This window comes from Xyrauchen texanus, chromosome 10 (genome assembly GCF_025860055.1).
Source record: "Xyrauchen texanus isolate HMW12.3.18 chromosome 10, RBS_HiC_50CHRs, whole genome shotgun sequence".
NCBI classification, from domain to species: Eukaryota; Metazoa; Chordata; class Actinopteri; order Cypriniformes; family Catostomidae; genus Xyrauchen; species Xyrauchen texanus.
Window position 1 is genome coordinate 23,736,962 of NC_068285.1, and position 20,688 is coordinate 23,757,649.

At 36.7% G+C, this 20,688-nt stretch overlaps 2 protein-coding genes across 3 annotated transcripts; both read right to left on the reverse strand.

Annotated features, from left to right (window-relative positions):
• Positions 1–1,316: 1,316 nt before the first annotated feature.
• On the reverse strand, positions 1,317–11,551 carry LOC127650685 (cartilage matrix protein-like). 2 transcript variants are annotated; one of them, XM_052136273.1, is made up of 8 exons: positions 11,418–11,551; positions 9,090–9,436; positions 7,203–7,425; positions 6,296–6,424; positions 3,136–3,540; positions 2,546–2,698; positions 2,377–2,457; positions 1,318–2,063 (listed from the first exon to the last, which is right to left on the reverse strand). In XM_052136273.1, the coding sequence occupies exons 1-8, from the start codon at positions 11,497–11,499 to the stop codon at positions 2,014–2,016; spliced, it is 1,470 nt and encodes a 489-aa protein (XP_051992233.1). In that variant the 5' UTR covers positions 11,500–11,551; the 3' UTR covers positions 1,318–2,013. The 2 variants fall into 2 exon arrangements, with proteins under 2 accessions (XP_051992234.1, XP_051992233.1); XM_052136274.1 differs by lacking the exon at positions 6,296–6,424 and having other exon boundaries at positions 1,317–2,063.
• A 2,118-nt stretch (positions 11,552–13,669) lies between these two features.
• Positions 13,670–19,539, reverse strand: LOC127650819 (lysosomal-associated transmembrane protein 5-like). The gene is made up of 7 exons (XM_052136460.1): positions 19,369–19,539; positions 16,735–16,843; positions 16,052–16,128; positions 15,270–15,398; positions 14,981–15,076; positions 14,499–14,591; positions 13,670–14,141 (listed from the first exon to the last, which is right to left on the reverse strand). The coding sequence occupies exons 1-7, from the start codon at positions 19,435–19,437 to the stop codon at positions 14,067–14,069; spliced, it is 648 nt and encodes a 215-aa protein (XP_051992420.1). The 5' UTR covers positions 19,438–19,539; the 3' UTR covers positions 13,670–14,066.
• Between the last annotated feature and the right edge of the window lie 1,149 nt (positions 19,540–20,688).

The following is a 20,688-nucleotide window of genomic DNA, read 5'->3' on the forward strand; positions in this document are numbered from 1 at the left end:
TTTGCTCTAAATAAGTCATTTAAAATAGGTCATTGATTGGTCACATTTTGATTAAATGGCTTTTATATACTTTAAAATCTAACATTAAGCAGATTTAGAGTGAATTTAGAGGGGGATGCAGTTCCAATTTAAACTGACATGATCACATGGGAAGTCGACATGTTGCTACCTAATTTTCTAGTAACCTGACATTGACTCCATTCTGACATGTTACTGAAAAGCACTAGCTCCCATTAGACTTTTTTGCATCAGTTCAAGTATGTTTGCCTTCTCCTAATCGAATATGCATTCCTCTTCGATGTATTTTATTATTGACAACTGAAAAAAACTTGCTTAACAAATCTCTTTTGATAGCTTTAAACAGTGCATGTCATTGAAAGGTGAAAGGGATCATCCCCTACATGGTTCCCAACCCTGGTCCTGGAGTATTCCCAACACTGCATGTTTTGGATGTCTCTCTTATATAACACACCTGATTCAACTCATCAGCTCATTAGTAGAGGCTCTATGAGCACAATTGGGTGTGTCAAGTAATGGAAAAAGATCCAAAATGTGCAGTGTTAGGGGTACTCCAGGACCAGGGTTGGGAACCACTGCCCTACAATAGGATACACCTCTACATGTTTTTAACGATTCCTGATTTTCAGAGCCCTAAACTAAAAGGTAGCCATCCATAACTTCCTGCAGTTTTCTTCAAATACCCAGACTCCCCAGCTAGGGTCCCCCCAATGAATCTCAGTCATTTCCACCACTGACAATATAATCCTCAAGCTCCTGTCAGTTCACCTTGGTTTTCCTGGCTATTCATTTTGATTTTGGCAACATTTGATCCATACTAGGAGATTTGCAATAAAGTGTTTTAAATAAACATCTCTTTAAAATGTAGATGTATTATAATACTATTAGGTTGGCAGTTTGAGTGCAGCTTAGACACTGGCCAACCTTTATTACGGATTAACCTAAATGCAACTCAACCCAACTTTCAAACCTAAAGTGTTTCCCAGTAAAATAAATCTTTAATTGGTTTATGATATAAAATCATTGTTATAATGTATTGATATCCACCTGTTGTACCCCATACAGTGATTTAAATATGAAGTGTGATATATAGAAGGCTCTATAGTTGATGAGAGAAGGCCTCATTCAGTATCCTCTTTTATTAACAGATGATTCTCACACTCTACATCCCTCAGCATCTGGGGCTCCTAATCAGTATGCTGAAAATTTTCTCTTATGTAACCTCTTATTTAATTGATATCAAGCCTGACGGCTGTTTACAGCTCTTCAACACACACAAAAGCAATAAGGACACAACAAAACAAAAACACAGACACAAAGTGGGATTTTATTGAATCATCACAAGCTGTATCTGAGTGGGTGAGTGGTTGCCTGTGTCTTATGTACGTGTGTGTTTTGTCTGGTTGTGTGTGCTCTGTTACTCACTTCATGGAGTGCTGAATTTTAGAAAATAAACAAGCATTTACATACGTAGTTCAAGTCTAATCTCATATTAAATTACCCATATATATAAATTTCATTTAAAATAATAGAAACCTTTTGTTTGGGCAAAAAGGTTGAACATTTGAAGGAAAGGTTTGAGAAAGGCAGAATGAGTAAAAGCAAAGAGTGATTTAATATACACACCACCTCCCCACAGGGAAGACTTGTATGTGCAGGTGTATGTCCCTTAGTGCACATACACCATGACATGGCAGACTTTTGCTCAAGTATACAGATTTCACACTGGCTGCTGATGGGGGACAATGGTAATGCACACAGGGTCTCACCTTCCTTTTTGGGGTGACCATAATTTAGATCAAGTGTAGACAGGTACGCCATGGTCACCATAACAATCAGTTCTCCGCCCCCAAGAATGATAGTGATGAAGGCCAAGAGAGCAGAAAGAAATGGATTGGAGGAATGGAACATAAGAATAGGGGTCAGAGGTCACATGAGGCAACTTTACAAAAGGAGAATGGGGCAACACTCTACGAATTAGTTGCTGGTGTCTTCTCAAACAATCTTGTTCTCCAGGGCAGTGATACGTTTCGTCACAGCTTCCAGTGATGATGTTGTCAAGGAAATAATTCAATAGTACCATTCTAACCTGAGTGCCAGCGCAAAACAGTTTACCTTCTGATTTTACATATTTCTTTCTAAACTTACCTCTTAATATTTTATATCAGCTGTCATACAGAGAATCCAAATGTGTATTCCAATAACCTTCGTAAAGAGGCAAAAGATGTAAAAGACTTGACATTCAGCCAATATATAGAACAGCATTCATTCGTTTTCTGTAACTCAACACTGACATTTGCGTGCAGTTTTATACATTTTCAACATGCAGTTTTGGAAGCACTGTTTGGAAAAGGATATATTTCTTTGTTAATGCTGTTAGGGCCTCCTCCACCTTTTTCTGGAACTTGACAACAGAATTACATTCACAGGGATCCTCCTCTGCAAGTGTTAGGACAGCAAAACCAAATTAGATTGAGGAGTTGCATGTGTCAAGATCATATTCAAATATCTTTGTGGTTTTACTGACCTTGACAAACATTGATTTGCAGCTTCTTGGCAATTTGGTTCATGGTCTTGAAGTCAGCGGTGTAGAAGTAATGATCAGTGACAGGTTCAGAGGCGATCTCTCTCAGCTCATTCTCAATAGCATTTCCAACTCCAACAGCATACATCTTAAATCCTGAAGCACAAAGCAGTCAGAACACACACATTTTGCCCAAATTAATACTGCTTTTTTGTTGGGCTGCACAATTAATCAAATAATCAATATTACAATTACAGATGCTACCATTAACATTTACATTACTTCTCTCATAGCATCAAGATTGTGCATGTTTTTACAGCAGTTGAGCTTTCAAACCAACCAAAATGTTTCTGTTACTGTGTGTATATTATTTTAAATTTAAATGACAGTTTTGTTTTCAAGTGCTTTTTTGTGTGAAGGTCATCTTGATTTACTAATGTTTTTGAATGTGTACCCTACATAAAGAATATGGCACGCGTGTGTCCCGTGCATAATAAATGATCTTAATTTAAATTAATTGCAATTAAAATATCATGGGAAATAATCAACAATTATGTTTTTGTCAATTTTGCAGCCCTAATATTTTTTCTCACCAATCTCTTTGGCCTTCCTGGCTGCATCTCCAATGTAGTCTTGTGACCTGCCATCAGTGAAGACAATACCGACCTTTGTCACTCCAGGTCTGGCACCCTGGTTAGGACTGAAGCTGTTTTCTGACATAAAATTGAGGGCTTGGCCAGTCATGGTTCCCTTCGCCATATAGACCATCTTTTTTACAGCTTCTTTCAGTTCCTTTTTGTTATTGTAGCGTCCCAAAGGAAACTCCTGCCTCACAGTGCTGGAATACTGCACCAGTCCCACATGGGTATTTGTCTCTGACACGTCCAACTTGTCTATGATCAGGTTGATCCATTTCTTCACCAGCTCAAAGTTCTCCGGTCTCACACTCTTAGAGCCATCAATCAAGAAGACCACATCTGTGACCGCATTACTGCAGGCTGAGATAAGAAAAGGAGGGGCTGTTGATATTTGTGGTAACTGGAATCACTTTTAACAGTTGGACATTTAATCTCATGATAAGAGTTTCTTCATTTTGTGTGGGTGAAAGTGTACTGGTTGTGAGAGATAAAATTTGGATTGGCCATTACCAATGGATCCTTAGGGCTGGGAATTGATACAGATTTCCATATTCCAATTCACAAGCTCTCAATATGATGTATGTTTGATTCGATTGGTTCATTTGGGTATATTTCATTTATGTCCAGTTTGAAAAACTAATGCCCTAGAAGGGGACCTTCTAACTTGATACATTACAAAAATATTAATTGTATACATTTTATAATATTATATTTGTTTCATAATATAGTCACTTTATAGGTTTTTAACAAATATACAAATTCCATGAATGTAAGAGTGTCTTGAAATCGCATAATACATGATATATATATATATATATACACACATATAATACAGTGGCAGTTTAGCAAACATCTCACAGAAGTGTTTTGTTTGAGTGCATTAACAAGAGTGGAGTTATGGCTTCTTTACAGCATATTTGCTATGTGTGATTAAAATCAAATGATTCTATTTTTGCTGTTTTTGATCAACAGTTGACTGTAAAGAATAGAAAGGATATTAAAAGAGATTATTCAATGTCAAACGGATTGCCTGGATCTCGTCTTTGGAAACAGATTACATTGAAAGAGACAAACCAAACTTTTACCCTCAACACACAGTGAAAGGATCTGTCGGTGCTGTCCTATACTAATCAATCTGAATATTTACCATCCAGTGGCCAATCACAGACATTTTTATTCATACATAATGCGAAATGAAAGATTTACTCACATTGTAGAGGATTGCTGCATAGATTCAAAGGTCGATCATGGGATTTTAAGAATCGATATCAGATTAAATTTCATATTCAAATGAAGATCGCAATTAATCAGAAAAGAGCTATTTTTACCCCTCCCTAATGGAACCTCAAGTAACCATTCACTTTCACTGCATCTTTTATCCATTCATTGAAAGTGAATGGTGACTGAGGTTTATGTTCCATGTAAGAAAAAAGTAATTTGGGTTTGGAACAACATGAGGTTGAGTAAATGATGATAGAATTGTATTATTATTATTGGCGTAGTGGCTAAAGCACAGGGCTATTAATCGGAAGGTCACAGGTTCTAACCCCACGGCTGCCACCATTGTGTCCTTGAGCAAGGCACTTAACTCCAGGTTGTTCCGGGGGGATTGTCCCTGTAATAATTGCACTGTAAGTTGCTTTGGATAAAAGCGTCTGCCAAATGCATAAATGTAAATGTAAATTATTATTTATTTATTTTATAATTTTTTTTTTTGTGAACTATCCCTTTAAGGAGGCATATTACAAATATCATGACTGCACAAGTGATAGTTCACCCAAAAATGAAAATTCTCATCATTTACTCACTCTCATGACATCCAAGATGAGTATGATATTCTGTCTTCTACAGAACACAAATTAAGATTTATAAAAGAAAATCTCAGCTCTGTAGATGTATATTTTTTTTATGAAATGCAAGTGGATGGTGATCAGTATATTAAAGCTCCAGAAAGCACAGACAGTCCTAGTAAAATCACCCATTCGACTCCAGTGGTTAAATGAAAGTCTTCTAAAGCCATATGATTATTTTGGGAGAGAAACAGATAAATATTTACGTCCTTTTCACTTTAATTGTTTACTTCAGTTCACTCTCCAGTGCGCGTACCTGAGAGGACCGAGTTCACAGACCTTCTCTTGTGATATAAAGCCCAAAGTATATTCGGTCAGATATGGACGCTGACACGTGGAGCAAATCTCACCAACAGAGTGCTTGTGCACTGAACGCGTGTGGTCCGAATTTTCTAATGGCCCGTCTTTGATTGCGCAGCATGCACCTGGAAATTTTGGCCCAAATTACTGAGTCCACAAGGTGGCAATACTCAGGTTTGAGCTGTTGAAGTCATGAACAAATGCTAGAAGAAGATGTAATTGTCCATAAATAACAGGAGATGAAGGTAAAAACAACAACAGTGAATGTGCAAGTCAAGAGCGCATGTGTGAGGAGGTCAGGAGATACCTGCATTTGTATAACTCGAGTGTGAAGGAATATAAAGAAATCTTTATGGGTTTAAACTCCTGAAGAGAAATAGTCCGGTGTCTTATAACAGTCGTAGCGTGCATGCACCATCCTCCTGTGTATGCGCACACCATCAAATGGATATAGCCTACTTTTTACAGGATCGCGTTCGACTGTACGCAGACATTGAGTGTTCGCGTCAAAATCGAAGTATACTTTGGGCTTAAGTGCTTTGGCATGTTCACGCAAGAACTGGCAAAATACAACCAGAGGTTGCAGCTTGGTTTATTTACGCTGTTCACAGGCTTAATTTGTTTTGCTTTCATTTGAACATGCCAACGCACTTACGTCACGCGAGAGGCAGCGTGAACTGATTCCTCTCATGGACGCGCATTGGAGAGCGGAAGTAAACAGTTATAGTGAAAAGGACTTAAACACTGATCTGTTTCTCACCCAAAGTGATCATATCGCTTTAGAAGACGTTCATTTAAACACTTGAGTCATATGGATGACTTTTACTACAACTTTCTGTGCTTTCTGGAGCTTTAAATTGCTGATCACCATCCACTTGCATTGTATGGACCTACAGAGCAGAGATAATCCTTGAAGTCTTTTGTACAAACAAAAGACTTTGTTTGTGTCTTTCATTCATACATACCGCTGCAAGATCGGCCGTCCTCCATGAGTGTGTGGCCCTCTCTGCAGGAGCATTTGAAAGATCCATGTGTGCTTATGCAAATGTGCTCACAGTCATGATCGCCGGTCACGCATAGGTCCGACACCATCTCTACCATGAATGTAACACACACACCGGGTGGGGAAGGAAGGGTTAGCGAGGAGAGAATAATTCTATGTGAAGTGGGAACTCAAGAAACCATCTGCTGTGCCCCAGCCACTCAAAATCATCATGCAAACAGCAAATCTTCAAAATGCACAAGAATATGTCAGAGAACCAGGCACCTGAGGCCTTCAAAAGAGTTGTTGTTTGTCTCAATATTTTTTCAGATGCCTGTTGCCCTGATGCAGATTTGCTACCACACTGGGGCCAGATTCATGAAACATTCTTAAGAATAAAATTCTTCTTAACTACTATTTTCTTAACTTAATAAGAAATTTATGAAGTTAATAATATTTTTTATCATTTATCCTAAGAACCTTTTTTCTTTATTTTTCTTAAGAAGATTATTGTGAATTCTGCCCCTGGTTCTCAACCTTTAAGGTTTGCAATTGTTCTGACCTCAATTGAGAACTCAAGAGGTGTTTCAGATGTCAAATATCACAATGATGAGAACCACTGCTCTACAGCAACTACAATTAAATCAGTGATTATACATGCTTTTTCTTCCACCCCCTGGAGACCAAAGTGCTGTGGCGCATCAAGCAGAGGGTGGAAATCTAAGTCTAAAGTAGGTGAGATAAAAACATGCCCTAATGATACTCTTGCCCTTTGCTTCATATACACCTTGAATATCAGCATTGATGACCATGATGATGTCTGTGATGTTGTGGAGGCCTCTCTTCTCTCCCTATTACCTCCCAACCTCCTAATTTTCCCTTTCACTTACCACAGAAGGCTTCCTGGAACTTCTTGGTGAGCTTCTCAATGAGGCTGTAACTCTCTACGTAGTCTACATGATCGTCAAGAGGCTCGCTGGCCATCTGCCTGAGCGTGGGCATGTCCACACGGCCCACTCCGATGGCAAATAGCTCAATGCCAGACTCCCGTGCCTTTGCTGCAATGTCACGCACGTTGTCCTGTGGCCGGCCATCGGTCACGATAATTGCCACCTTCAATCAATTTAACACATGTTTGATTGTATGCTAGTATAGAGAACTTAAATGTATAGTTCACCCAAAAATTTAAATTCTCTTATCATTTACTCACCTTTATGCCATCCCAGTTGTGTATGACTTTCTTCTGCAGAATGCAAATTAAGATTTTTAAAAGAATATTTCAGCTCTGTGGGTCCATACAATTCAAATGAATGGTGGCCAGAACATTGAAGTCCAAATATCACATTAAGGCTGCATTAAAGTAATCAATATAACTCCAGTGGCTAAATCCATGATTCAGAAGTGATATGATAGATGTGGGTGAGAAACAGATCAATATTTAAGTCCTTTTTTAATAAGAAATCTCCACCTTTGACCAGCCTGACAAATAGGTGGCGATATGAGACAGCCATGAAACAGCACCCCTGGAGCAGATAGGGTCAAGGGCCTTGCTCAAGGGCCCAACAGTGGTATCTTTGCAGTGCTGGGGCTTGAACCCCCAACCTTTTGGTCAGTAACCCAGAGCCTTAACCACTGAGCCACCACTGGCCCCTATCTTGACTGGAATATTGATCTGTTTCTCATCCACCTCTATCATACCACAGGATTAAACCACAGGAGTCATATGGATTACATTTATACTGACTTCATGTGATTTTGGAGACTATAAATTCTGACCACCATTTATTTGCATTGTATGGACCAACAGAGCTGAGATATTCTTCTAAAAATCTTCATTTGTGTTCTACAGAAGAAAGAAAATCATACACATCTCGGATGGCATGAGGGTGAATGAATGATGAGAGAATTTTCATTTTTGGGTGAACTATGTTACTATGAAAACATTTTACAAACCCATACAACTTTTTTTTCTGTGGACCATCTTATTTCAACACAGTGAAAGGCTATGGGGGGCCTGGGTAGCTCAGCAAGTAAAGACGCTAACTACCACACCTGGAGTCACAAGTTCGAATCCAGGGTATGCTGAGTGACTCCTGCCAGGTGTCCTAAGCAACCAATTGGCATTGTTGCTAGGGGGAATAGAGTCATGTTGGTTTAACCACATCATGATCGCTATAATGTGGTTCTCGGCGGGGCACATGGTGAGTTGTGCGTGGAGCCCGCGGAGAATAGTGTGAAGCCTCCACATGCACTAGGTCTCCACGGTAACGCGCTCAACAATCCATGTGATGAGATGTGCGGATTGACATCTCAGGCGCAGAGGCAACAGAGATTTGTCCTCTGTCACCCAGATTGAGGCGAGTCACTATGCCACCATGAGGACCTAGAGCCCATTGGGTATTGGGCATTCCAAATTGGAGAGAAAAGGGGAGAAAATTTTAAAAAAAGCTGTCGTTCTGCCTCACATCTCCTTTTGAGTTCCACTGAAAAAAAGAAAGTCAAATGGGGTTTGAACAACAAGCGGATGAATACTAAGTTAAAAAAAGAATTAGGGTGAATTTTTGCATTAAAATTGTATCTTGAGATAATAGTAGATTATAGAAGATTTAGATGTATTAGCATATTTAGATGGTGTTTGTTTAAGAGATTGAGTGATATTTGCATGGATCCACTGATAATTATATAACACAATATGCATGGTGCCTCAGATTTAATGCTGGTAATGATGTCAATATTGTTTGAAAGGGTTTCATGGGATTGCGGTCATGGAGCCTGACCTTGCTGATGCCAGTGGATTTGCGTGCTCCCTCTGCTTCACTAAAGGCCATGTTCATGGCAAACTGGATGGCTAGGCCAGTCATGGTACCCGTGGACAGTGGCTCAATCTTGGACACAGCCTTGACCAGTCCTGCCTTGGTTTTGTGGGACTTCAGAGAGATCTCATTCTTCACCTGACTGGCATAGTTCACAACACCCACACGAGTAGCATCAGCCCCAACGTTGAGACCGTCAATCACCTTGGTCAGGAAGACCTTGACCTGCTCAAACTCAGCAGGACGGACACTTCGAGAGCTATCAATGATGAACACCAGGTCAGTGGGCTTGGTGTTACACAAGCCTGCAGCTAGAGAGTGGAAGAACACAGATAAAGGAAACAAAGTGATGATGTCAGTATACTGTATACACAATTCAATATACCCCCAAGCCTTTGTTGAAAAAGAGACTCCCCTCTGTCATATGTTTTTAATTGATTTTAACAAACTGTATTGGGAGGTGTTCACACCAATTAAGTTCCACATGTAAGTTTGGGAGCAGCTTATTCATCTAGGCTTGCCAATCATATCCCATGGATATATAAGAGGCTACTTCTCTTGCACCAGTGACAATTTTTCCGGCATCCCTCCATCTTCCCATGTCCACCTTCATAATTCATAATGCCTATACCAACTATTTCAAAATAGTTTTTCCTATTTCTTGCTTTATGTATGTTTACCCTTACGAAAATGATGATTTTACTATTATAATAATGCAGTAACATTGACTGTTGTAACCATGTAGTATTTGGTGGAAACATTTATTTTAGTAGGCTAGTAATATTGTGTTAACCATGACTATAGTTTTGGGCAGAAACCATGGTTTTGGTTAAATTAACCATGGTTTTACTAAAGTACTACCGTAGTACCAGTATAGTACCCATGGTTTTACTATATTAATATTGTAGAAACCTGTAATAACCATGGTTAAGTTTGGGGTTAGTATGGTTTTAAATGCCATGGTTAAACTATGGTTATTACTGTAAAACAATGATACATTTTCTTAAAAGGTAGAAAATGACTTAAAAATAGCGCAGATTGATGTATAACATGTTCCATTTCATGGCCCTTTAACATAATATGATAGGACCTGGTGAATGCATAGAATTGGGGTGAGGGGAAGCCAGTGAGATTGCCAGACAGTCTGCAGGTAGCTAACTCAATAAACTTACAGTGTTGGCAGTTCCATAATAACTCCCATTGATTATACATTCAGCCTCAGTTATGCATGCACATGCCGATTACGTACACTCAAACACACACACACACACACACACACACGTTAGTGCGGCTGTCCTTATGAGGACTCTCCATAGACATAGTGATTTTCATACTGTACAAATTATAGATCCTATCCCCTACCCCTAAACCTAACCCACACAAAAAAGTTTCAGCATTTTTATATTTTCAAAAAACATAGTTTAGTATCTTTTTAAGCGACACTAGCAATGTCCTCATAAACCACATTTATAGTATAATACCCTTGTAATTACCAGTTTTTTAACCTAAAAAAATTTCCTCGTAAACCATCCCCCACACACCCCCACCACCCCCCACAACCACCACCACCCACACATGCAGTAAATGGTCTCTTTGTGTACAAATGTAGTGGCTAAAAATATCCTAGAGGGCATTCAAATTCTGTGAATCCACTAGAACATAACCCTAATTACCTACTTCATGAAGCTCTTTCTGATTCTGATTCTCTTCATTTGAATAGCTTTCATATTTGTGCTTTTAGTTTTCACTACATATACTAACTTAAATCACACTCCTGATTTAAATCTAGATTCTCTAAATGTATCTTTTGAACAGGATGATTATGTAAATCTACAGAGCACAAACAGAGAAGGTGAGATGAGAAAAGTGATAGATGAAGGGGGGTGCAACAATCACAAAATCTTAAATCACAGAAAAGTCCCTATTCACTTTTATTGTATGGAAAAGAAAGATGCATTGAAATTGAATGGGGACTGAGGATAACATTCTGCCTAACATCCTATTTTATGTCCCACTGAAGAAAAACATTATATGGGTTTGGGACAACATGAGGGTGAGTAAAGATCAGCAATCCATTTAAGAAAAATAGCTACCTATCTAAACTATAGTATAAAACACACCAATATGCCAATGTAAATATATAATATAATGAAAACGTTAATACTTTGTCTTTCATTAGATTACAGAACTTCATTAATTCACAGACTGTATATTAATCCTGTTTGTTTTGTCTCATTAGTATCTAGTGACAGATTAATCATATTGTTGGATCTGTTAATGATGTTTTCTTACCCATGGCAGCAGCATTTCTCAGATCCAAGGTAGCTTGAGCTCCCAGGATGCATAGTAGCATCACAAACCCCAGCAATGTCATTCTGTAATGCAACGTTGAGTCCTAATGATCAACTCGACAACCAGAGACAGACTGATTCACAGAGAGAGAAATGCTCAGGTTATCAACACACACATATTCGCAAATACACACACTTTAAGTTTAGAGACGCCGCCCTCAAATCCATCTCCGTAAGGTGTCTGTTCAAGCTTTTTGGGGAGGTGGGGGGATACCTGTTCCAAAAATGTGGAGTTTGGTTTAGGAAACACAAACACCCCTTGATCTGTAGGTGTGTGTTTGTTTAAGAGAAACCAGGTTCATTTAGAGCCCTAGGAGGGGTCTCTAACTTGGGGTTGAACTCAAATAAACATTAAGATGAATCTTTCTTTTCTAGGCAATTTTCCTCTCAAATGAATCTCACACACGCAGGAATTTATGCAGGGTTCCTGATCCAACACAGACAGGCCTGTTCTGCACGTGTGTACTTGTGTTGTGTGCACCATGCACTGTCTAGTATGACTGTTGATAAGTGTGTGAATGTGAGCAAATGTAGGTCTGCCATACCAGTAAGTTTCTGGTGAGAAGATGCTTATAGACACAATCACAAATAGACTCACACATGAACACATTTTTACACTAACACATCCATTGCCACATCATTAATGCTTATTCATACTGTGAAAATCTAAACTTGAAAAAATTTCAGGGCTTTTTATTTTTTTAAGTTTACTCTTTTTAAGTTTATTCAACTTTAGGACAAATACATTTGTATAAACTTTTATTAAAAGTCTGTCCTTTTATATGCTATAGAGAATATAGTAAAAGAAATTACAAAATCCCAATAAGCTTGCATTTTGAAATTTAGACTTGTGAAAGTGCTCAGGAACACAGAAAAAATTAGAAGAAAAAAAGAACTTCACTGGTAGTTCCCTGTTTGTCTATGTAAATGAGATGTGTGTGTTTGTTGATAGGCCTATATTGCATTACACAGCAATTAGGTTTTCTTAAGACATTCTGTTTCTGTCTGCCTTATGCCTCCATCGATCCCCAACCTGCCGGAAAAAAGTCCTCCCTACATGAAGTGTGCCAACAACCTTGAGTCAACATCTTTACCACACACATTTCTTTTTTAAATGGATGTATTTGTTAATCGTTTTGCAAAATCAAAAATTTAGATAAAAATATCAAAAACTGAATTTGTTCAATAACTGAAGTTCACAGAAAATAATGAAACAATGCAAACACACACACACACACACACGTTGTGTTTCCATGTTTTATGGGGACTTTCCATAGACATAATGGTTTTTATACTGTACAAACTTTATATTCTATCCCCTAAACCTAACCCTACCCCTAAACCTAACCCTCACAGAAAACATTCTGCATTTTTACATTTTTAAAAAACATAATTTAGTATGATTTATAAGCTGTTTTCCTCATGGGGACCGACAAAATGTCCCCACAAGGTCAAAAATTTCGGGTTTTACTATCCTTATGGGGACATTTGGTCCCCACAAAGTGATAAATACACGCTCACACATACACACACACACACACACACACACACATGATATTGTTCTATTCAAAAATATTATTTAAGGAAGCCTGGGTAGCTTAGCGAGTATTGATGCTGACTAACACCCTGGAGTCGTGAGTTCGAATCCAGGGCAAGCTAAGTGACTCCAGCCAGGAGTCCTAAGCAACCAAATTGGCCCGGTTGCTAGGTAGGGTAGAGTCACATCTGGTAACCTTGTGGTTGTGATTAGTGGTTCTCGTTCTCAATGGGGCACGTGGTAAGTTGTGCATCGATTATGGAGAGTAGCATGAGTCTCCACATGCTGTGAGTCTCCGTGGTGTCATGCACAACGAGCCACGTGATAAGATGCACAGATTGACTGTCTCAGAAGCGGAGGCAACGGAGACTTGTCCTCCACCACCACGAGTATCTAGATCTACTAAGTATTACTAAGGGAATTGGGCATTCAAAATTGGGAGAAAAGGGGATCAAATTAAAAATATATATATATAATTTAATATCACTGAATCATCCTTACTAATCAGAAAAACTTTTGGGTAGAAAGAGCTCTTTAAATTGACAATTGCACATTACTACTTTTTACAGTGTATTTTGAAATGTATCATTAAGAACAATGTGATGAATCTAATAATTGCATTTTGAGAAACATTATCAAACAATAAATATTCAATACTAAGGATTATGTATTTAGTTGTATTTTTTTATTACACAAACAGCTTTTAAAAGAAAAAAAATCCAAACAACAATCTTCCTATCTTTGACTAAACAATAACCACAACTTTGATATTTCATACAGTCATTACAGTACAAACCGAATGGCAAACTACCATCAACATAATTGCTTCTCCTACCAGTGAAGACACAATAATCAGAAACACAAATAATTAATTATTTAACTTTTATGTGTCAAAGCAAGAATTTTAAGCACAGGCATACTTGTTTATGTTTTGTGTGTGGTTGTTGGATTGCGCATGAATATTTGTGCTCATTGTGGTGAAGCTGCTTATAAAGCTTGAAAGGGTTTCTAGTTTTTTGCATCATAAAACCATGCCTGAAATATACTTTCATTTCAGGGCTCTTGATAGGAGGGAGGAGTGTCTTCCACTTTAATCTTAAGAGCCTCATCATAGGAAGGTAGCTTCACCTGTTAGTCAAAAGCACAACAAATATCTATTGGTTTCATTTGATCATTATACTTCATTATTATCCTACCCAACAAAGGCAACATGCAGGAACTATGGTTTTTAGAATTCACTATGATGAATTATGCAAAAGTGTCCCACTTAACCCTAATACACCATCTATATATATGCTACTTTATATACATTTCATTAACTATTTACACAAATAAGATAACATAATTTGAAAATCTGCAAGCAGAATGAATTTTAAGCAGCTTAGAATTTGAGGTTTATAATTTATTGTATTACACATAACACCATAACATTAGAACTTCAGTATCGTGTGACACAAAAGCAAACTCCACCATAAATGCACTCACTGTCACAGTATTTCCAGTGTCAGCATTGATGGCAGCAGTCCTTTCTGCCTTCAGGGCATAAAAACACCTCATTGACACTTGAAGGATGTACACCTACACAGAAAACACACAGGGATACTAATAAAAGCCCAAATGCACACAATTATTAGAAGACTTTAAGTTCTAACTGCACACAGTCTTGTGTAAAATCCTTACAGAGGGCAGTTTCATTTTCCCTCTACGTACGTTTACCAAAATCCTTCTCAATCAGCTAGAAATACAGAACCGGCTTTATGACTGCCCCTATACATCGCTTTCCTACCTCAATCCCCCCTTACATTTCCCCACTCCTACAGCTAAAAGATTTGCTTTACACTGTACAATGCATACCTGCAGACAAAACAACACTGTGTGGGTGAATACAGACGAATGAGTGTTTTATGAGGTTGGAGAGGGTTGGACACACACACACACACACAGACACACAAGCCACGAATTTATACCTTCAGCAATATGTTCAGCATAAACAGAACGGTGTATATCATGGTGAAATGGCCTAAGTCCTCCTCATCCAACTTGTTGACTCCTCTATAATATTTCTGTAGACAAAAAAAATGCACATAATTATTGTGAAATTATATGATTTTTTTTCTAAAAATAATTTTAAGAATGATTAATTCAATAAAACACTCATGTACAACCATTTTTTAAACTTGAAAATTCATGCTGTGTTAATGATATCCACATTTAGTCTTAAGTTATGTTTTTGTATAAACTGTATGTTTTCCTCACTGCAGCTAGCAGGACATCTTTGTAGTTGGGGGTTCCTGGCAGTCCCCAGGTTCCATCAAACAGGGAGAGAAAGCTCAGACCCAAATCCACAAACATCATCAGCACAAAAGGCAGCACAAACAATGGACCCTTAAACGAAGAGAGAGAAATGTTGAACGACTCACTTCTGTGCTTTTATTGTATAAACATAAACACTCAGGTGCAGAGAAATACAGAAGAAATGTTGAAAGCTAATTTTCCTCACATTCAATTAATCACACTCCATTTTCTTCCACTGTTAAAGTCTAATCAGGACTGAAATGTGTAGTTTGGACAGACCGCTAGGATTCCGTGTTTTACCACATTCATAAATATTGAGACAAGCTCTCTTTCTGAAAGCTGGGTAAATACTGGTGCCAGGCTTCAGAGTTTAAAATCGATGTTTCACAGAGATGACTATAGATACACTGCAGACACACAAACACACACGCTCAAAATGTGCTTATGCACACTCGTGCAAATATGCATAGCTCCACTAAAACAAAAACAAAAGGTATCACGGCACACATAGTTGTTTCATTACCAATGAAGTATTTATGTTTGTCTTGTTATTGTACATTACTGGTAAAATATTCACGTTTCTCTGATTACTTTGTAATTGATAGCTATAGGAGGAATAATACATTAAAAGTGTTCAGTGAAAACTGTGTGAGTTGACTTCATGCATGACACAATCCACATCTCAATCCAGTCCTACAATTTATCAACCAAATGATAAGGCAGTAAAAAAATTGGTATCTAACCTTGCGGTGAGAGAAGAGAACCAGCACACCAGAGACTGACATCAGAACCAGCATCAGAACGTTAGTGCTGATATCAACTAAAAGAGAAAAAGAGAGAATACTGAATATCCATTACTTGGCAACCAATGTGTAATATATGATAGTATTTTTACTATTTCTTATTACTATTTATTTGTATGTTGTCAACGTTGTGTTAAAGGATTAAAAGTACTGTTTAATCTCAGGTCAAATTGTAACAGTGATCTGTTTTGTACCTACTGATAAACTAAAGCTGCATTTGTTTAATAAGACAGTATAATTTATGGGATAATTTATTCAGTTGGAGACATCTGACAAACTGAAATCTTGACAGTATTTATCACATGTGCAGAAATAATGATCTGATAATGCTCTTAATGAACCTTTAATTAATTTTGTGATGGTGTGAATTTTTGCTATTTTGTTTGCTGGTTGTTGTTCACATAAAACCCAACTGAACTGAAATTATTATTATTATTATTAGTAAGTTCTTAAGAAAAAGTGTAGAGTATAATTTCAAACACTTTTTATTGATTTAATTAATTAATTAGTGTATTTTAAAAACTTCCCCCCTTTAAAATCATCAGAGGTGCCAGCAAATTCTCCCTAATTGAAGAATCACCCATATATGTCAGAAAAGAGTGAGTGGTGTGAAGTGAACTCACAGACACGCTGGCCCCTGCTAGACTTAAATTCATGATAGGGCACATCGTGTGGAGCTTTCTCACAAGAAACTGTTCGAATGATGTCCACCAGTTTCAGCACAGTACCTATCTAGAGGGACGTGACACACACACAGAAGGCATAGATGAAATAATTGTGACAGAATGAATTCATAAAGGTAAATGTGTGTCTCAGTTTGTGTGTACTCTAGCAGCCAGACTGTTTGGACTCTCTTTTCTGAGCCAACACCAACAGAACATATAACACGAGAACAGCACTTCATTCAGAAAAACCTGTAAATGTGTAAATTACACAACATACACACAACTTCCTCCCACAGCTAGATATCTCTATGGAACTTTTCAAAATTTTCTGGTTGGCAGAAGGTTTCCTGTAAACCTTTTTTACTACTAAAAGGATCATCAAGACTATATAATGTGGAATAAATATTCATAGAAGAACTGAAATAGTATGATCAAGTTTGAAATGTTGATTTCTTGCATCAACAGGATGATTAAAACACATTTGTTTTCTTTTAAAGAAACATTTTAGTTGAGGTCTATGCTGAAGTCTTTCATAGAAGTCTATCTACAGTGCCCCAAAAAGTATTTGGACACTTTTGGATGCTTAAGTCACACTTAATAATGTCAGATGGTCATTACATTAGATACAAATTCACACAATAAATAGCATCTGCGAATGATGCTAAACCTTTTCTCAGAACTAACTTTTCTTAGAACTTTTTTAATTACTTTTAATCAGCTGCAGGTGATTTTATTTTGTTGATATAAAGTGTCACATCAGTACCCCTCAATGTTCCTTCAACTACATATGTAGGTGTATTTTTATCAAATTAACAATGTTCCACAACGTTTAAAAATCTGTCCAAATTCTATGTGTTCTCATTTTTAACAATATATCTATGCATGTATATATTGTTTAAAATTGGGACAAAAAGAATTGGCCTCTTTCTAGTTAATACACTTTCTGGAACATGTCCATTCTACATACATACTTAACATATATATATATATATATAGACCACTACCAGTCAAAAGTTTTGAAACACTTACTCATTCTTTATAATTCTAAATTGTGTTTTTTTCCACATTTTAGAATAATAGTAAAGTCATCAAAATTATGGAATAACATAAATGGAACTATGTAAATTATGTTGTGACAAACCAAAATCCAAAATAAATCAAAACTGTGTTATATTTTAGCATCTTCAATGTAGTTATCCTTTCCCTAGAATTTGCAGACATGTACTCTTGACATTTTCTCAGCCAACTTCTTGAGGTATCACCCTGGGATGCTTTTTAAACAGTATTGAAGGAGTTCCCATCTATGTTGGGCACTTATTGGCTGCTTTTATTTATTATTTGGTCCAAGTCATCCATTTCAAAAACTTTGTTTTTAAATAAATTTAAGTTTTGTAATTAAATTAATATGGTGGCACAATTATATGTTTGTCTACAAAACTAATTTCAAACATTTAAGCATACACCTTCAGATCAAAAGATTTTTTAGATCATGTGAAACATTTTAATCAAGTTTTCAAAACCTTTGATCAGTAATGTATATATATCACACATATATACTGTATCTATAGACAGACATACAGGCATAGAGACAGACAGACAGACAGATAGATGGATATATACTGTATATTGGTAACACTTTACAATAAAGTTCAATTTGTTGGCATTGGTTAATGCATTACGTATCATGAACTAACAATGAACATTATACTGTATTTTTAACAGCATTTATTAACATTTGTTAACAAAAATATAGTTATTCATTTTTAGTTCATGTTATTTTATTGTGCATTAACTAGTCTTAACTTTTGATTAAAAAAAAAGCATTATTACACGTTGAAATCAAGATTAGCCAAGATTGATTACTGTAAAAGTATTGTTTATTGTTAGTTCATTTAAGTAAATATTGTTAACTTCTACTGACAAATGAAACTTTACTGTTAAAGTGTTTTTTTGAGTGCAGCATAATTGTCCAAATACTTTGTAGGGCCACAGTATAGTGGGCTATATTTAGTACCTCTGTCTATTTATCTTTTATATTGGTTGCTAAACAAATATCAGCTCCAGACAAGAAAGTTGGTTAGTGCCGTATGACAAATATTCTGTTGAACAGACATTTAAAACTGTCACCACTGAAACTGTTAGTCAATAACTGAATGTGACTTCTCTCTTTCAAAATGGCTGTAGCTTCCAACCACAAACTTCTCTATTATGCATTAACCAAATGACAACCAAGATCAACAAAATGGCTATGATATCTTACTAGTGTGAAAAAACTTATATATTTCAACTCTGTCTGTTGCTTGATTCTCCCCAGCACTGTAAACAACAAGTAACTCCACCTGATGAGTTACAACAAGCTGCTTCAACCACAGGACTACAACAGGAAACTCTCAGATCTCTCTTATTCTACCAACATAAAAACAATGTATACACAGATAAAGCAGATCATTTTACTTTGTCATACATTCAACACGTATTCAACAACCAATGAACATTGTACATACATTGTGGTGTTGTTATAGCTCATCAATGTGAAGTTTTTTATTAATAATTTTGAGTGGGTGTAAATGTTTGTATGAAGCTTCATGTTACCAGAAACAAGATGGCAAATGATCGGGTTGCTGTGGTGACATGGCAGCAGAGTGTACGTGTTCCAGACATCTTTCTCTTCGTCTTTTCAACACTGAGAAAAAACAAGCTTAAACAGTTTAGAAATAGCCTCCAGAGCCACACAAACACACCCTGATCCTGACGAACAGACTTGCACATGCAAGTTCCTGTGTGGTGGCCAGAGTTTCCTGCCTAATTTGTGAGAAGTTGATGAGCTTTTTGATGATTATCGCAGAATGATCTGAGAGATTTCTCAACAGCTTCCACATTCAAGATTTCTTCATACTTTTGATGCATCTTTTACCCAAAGACCAAATTGATAAGATAAACCAGTAAGAGATATTTTTGGCTGACATATCATCATTATAAGTGATGAAGTAATTGCCAAAACAGGTTTTCTTTGACCATAACTTTACAGGAATAACTGTCTATGACTATGGTAAATCTACAGTAACATGCAATTACAGCAAATGGTACTGCCATAACAAAGTCCTGATATGATAGATACAGAAACTTGTAATTTCATGCATCATGAATGAAAACTTTAATAGCCTATACATCCCACAGTGACCACTGAATAAACAGTGGCTCATAAATTCCTCTCTAAAAATTACTGTCAACACTTTTGTAAATAATGATTTGATCTGTAGTAAAAGATTAGAAAAAGCAAGCATGGTGTTCACTTCTATCTCATTACAATTCTCACTTTATAAAAAAAAATCAGCCAGAGAGAGGAAGTGGCAAGGAACTGGGCATGAATTCATAGCATGCATTTACGTATGTGTGAGGGTTTACACTGTTTAAAAGGAAGATTGTGCTATAATGATCAGACTTTTATGGAATCTTTCTACAATCTATTCACCCCCCTTCTTCAAAAATAACATCTCTGTCTTGACCTCATTCAATCTTTTTTGGAAATACATTTTCTAAGTGACTTTAAATGATAGCAATTTTGTGACATTAACTATGTTAAATGCTTTGCACAAAAGGTCATATTTCCCTTCTCAAGATGCTATTTTTAACATTCTCAAATCATGTTGGAGAACATAGATCATCGGCTTTTGCACAAACTTGCAGGCTAGAAAGTATTTTGTCATTAATGCAAAAAGGGGACATACAAAATACAAAAAATACAAATATATATATATATATATATATATATATATATATATATATATATACAAAAAAAACTTTAACTTATGTTTATAATTTGTAATAACGTTTTGTTTATTATTAATTTGGTAAATAATTCAATGAAATATTCACTAGTGTTCTTATAGCCTACTTTCGGACCCCGCTATA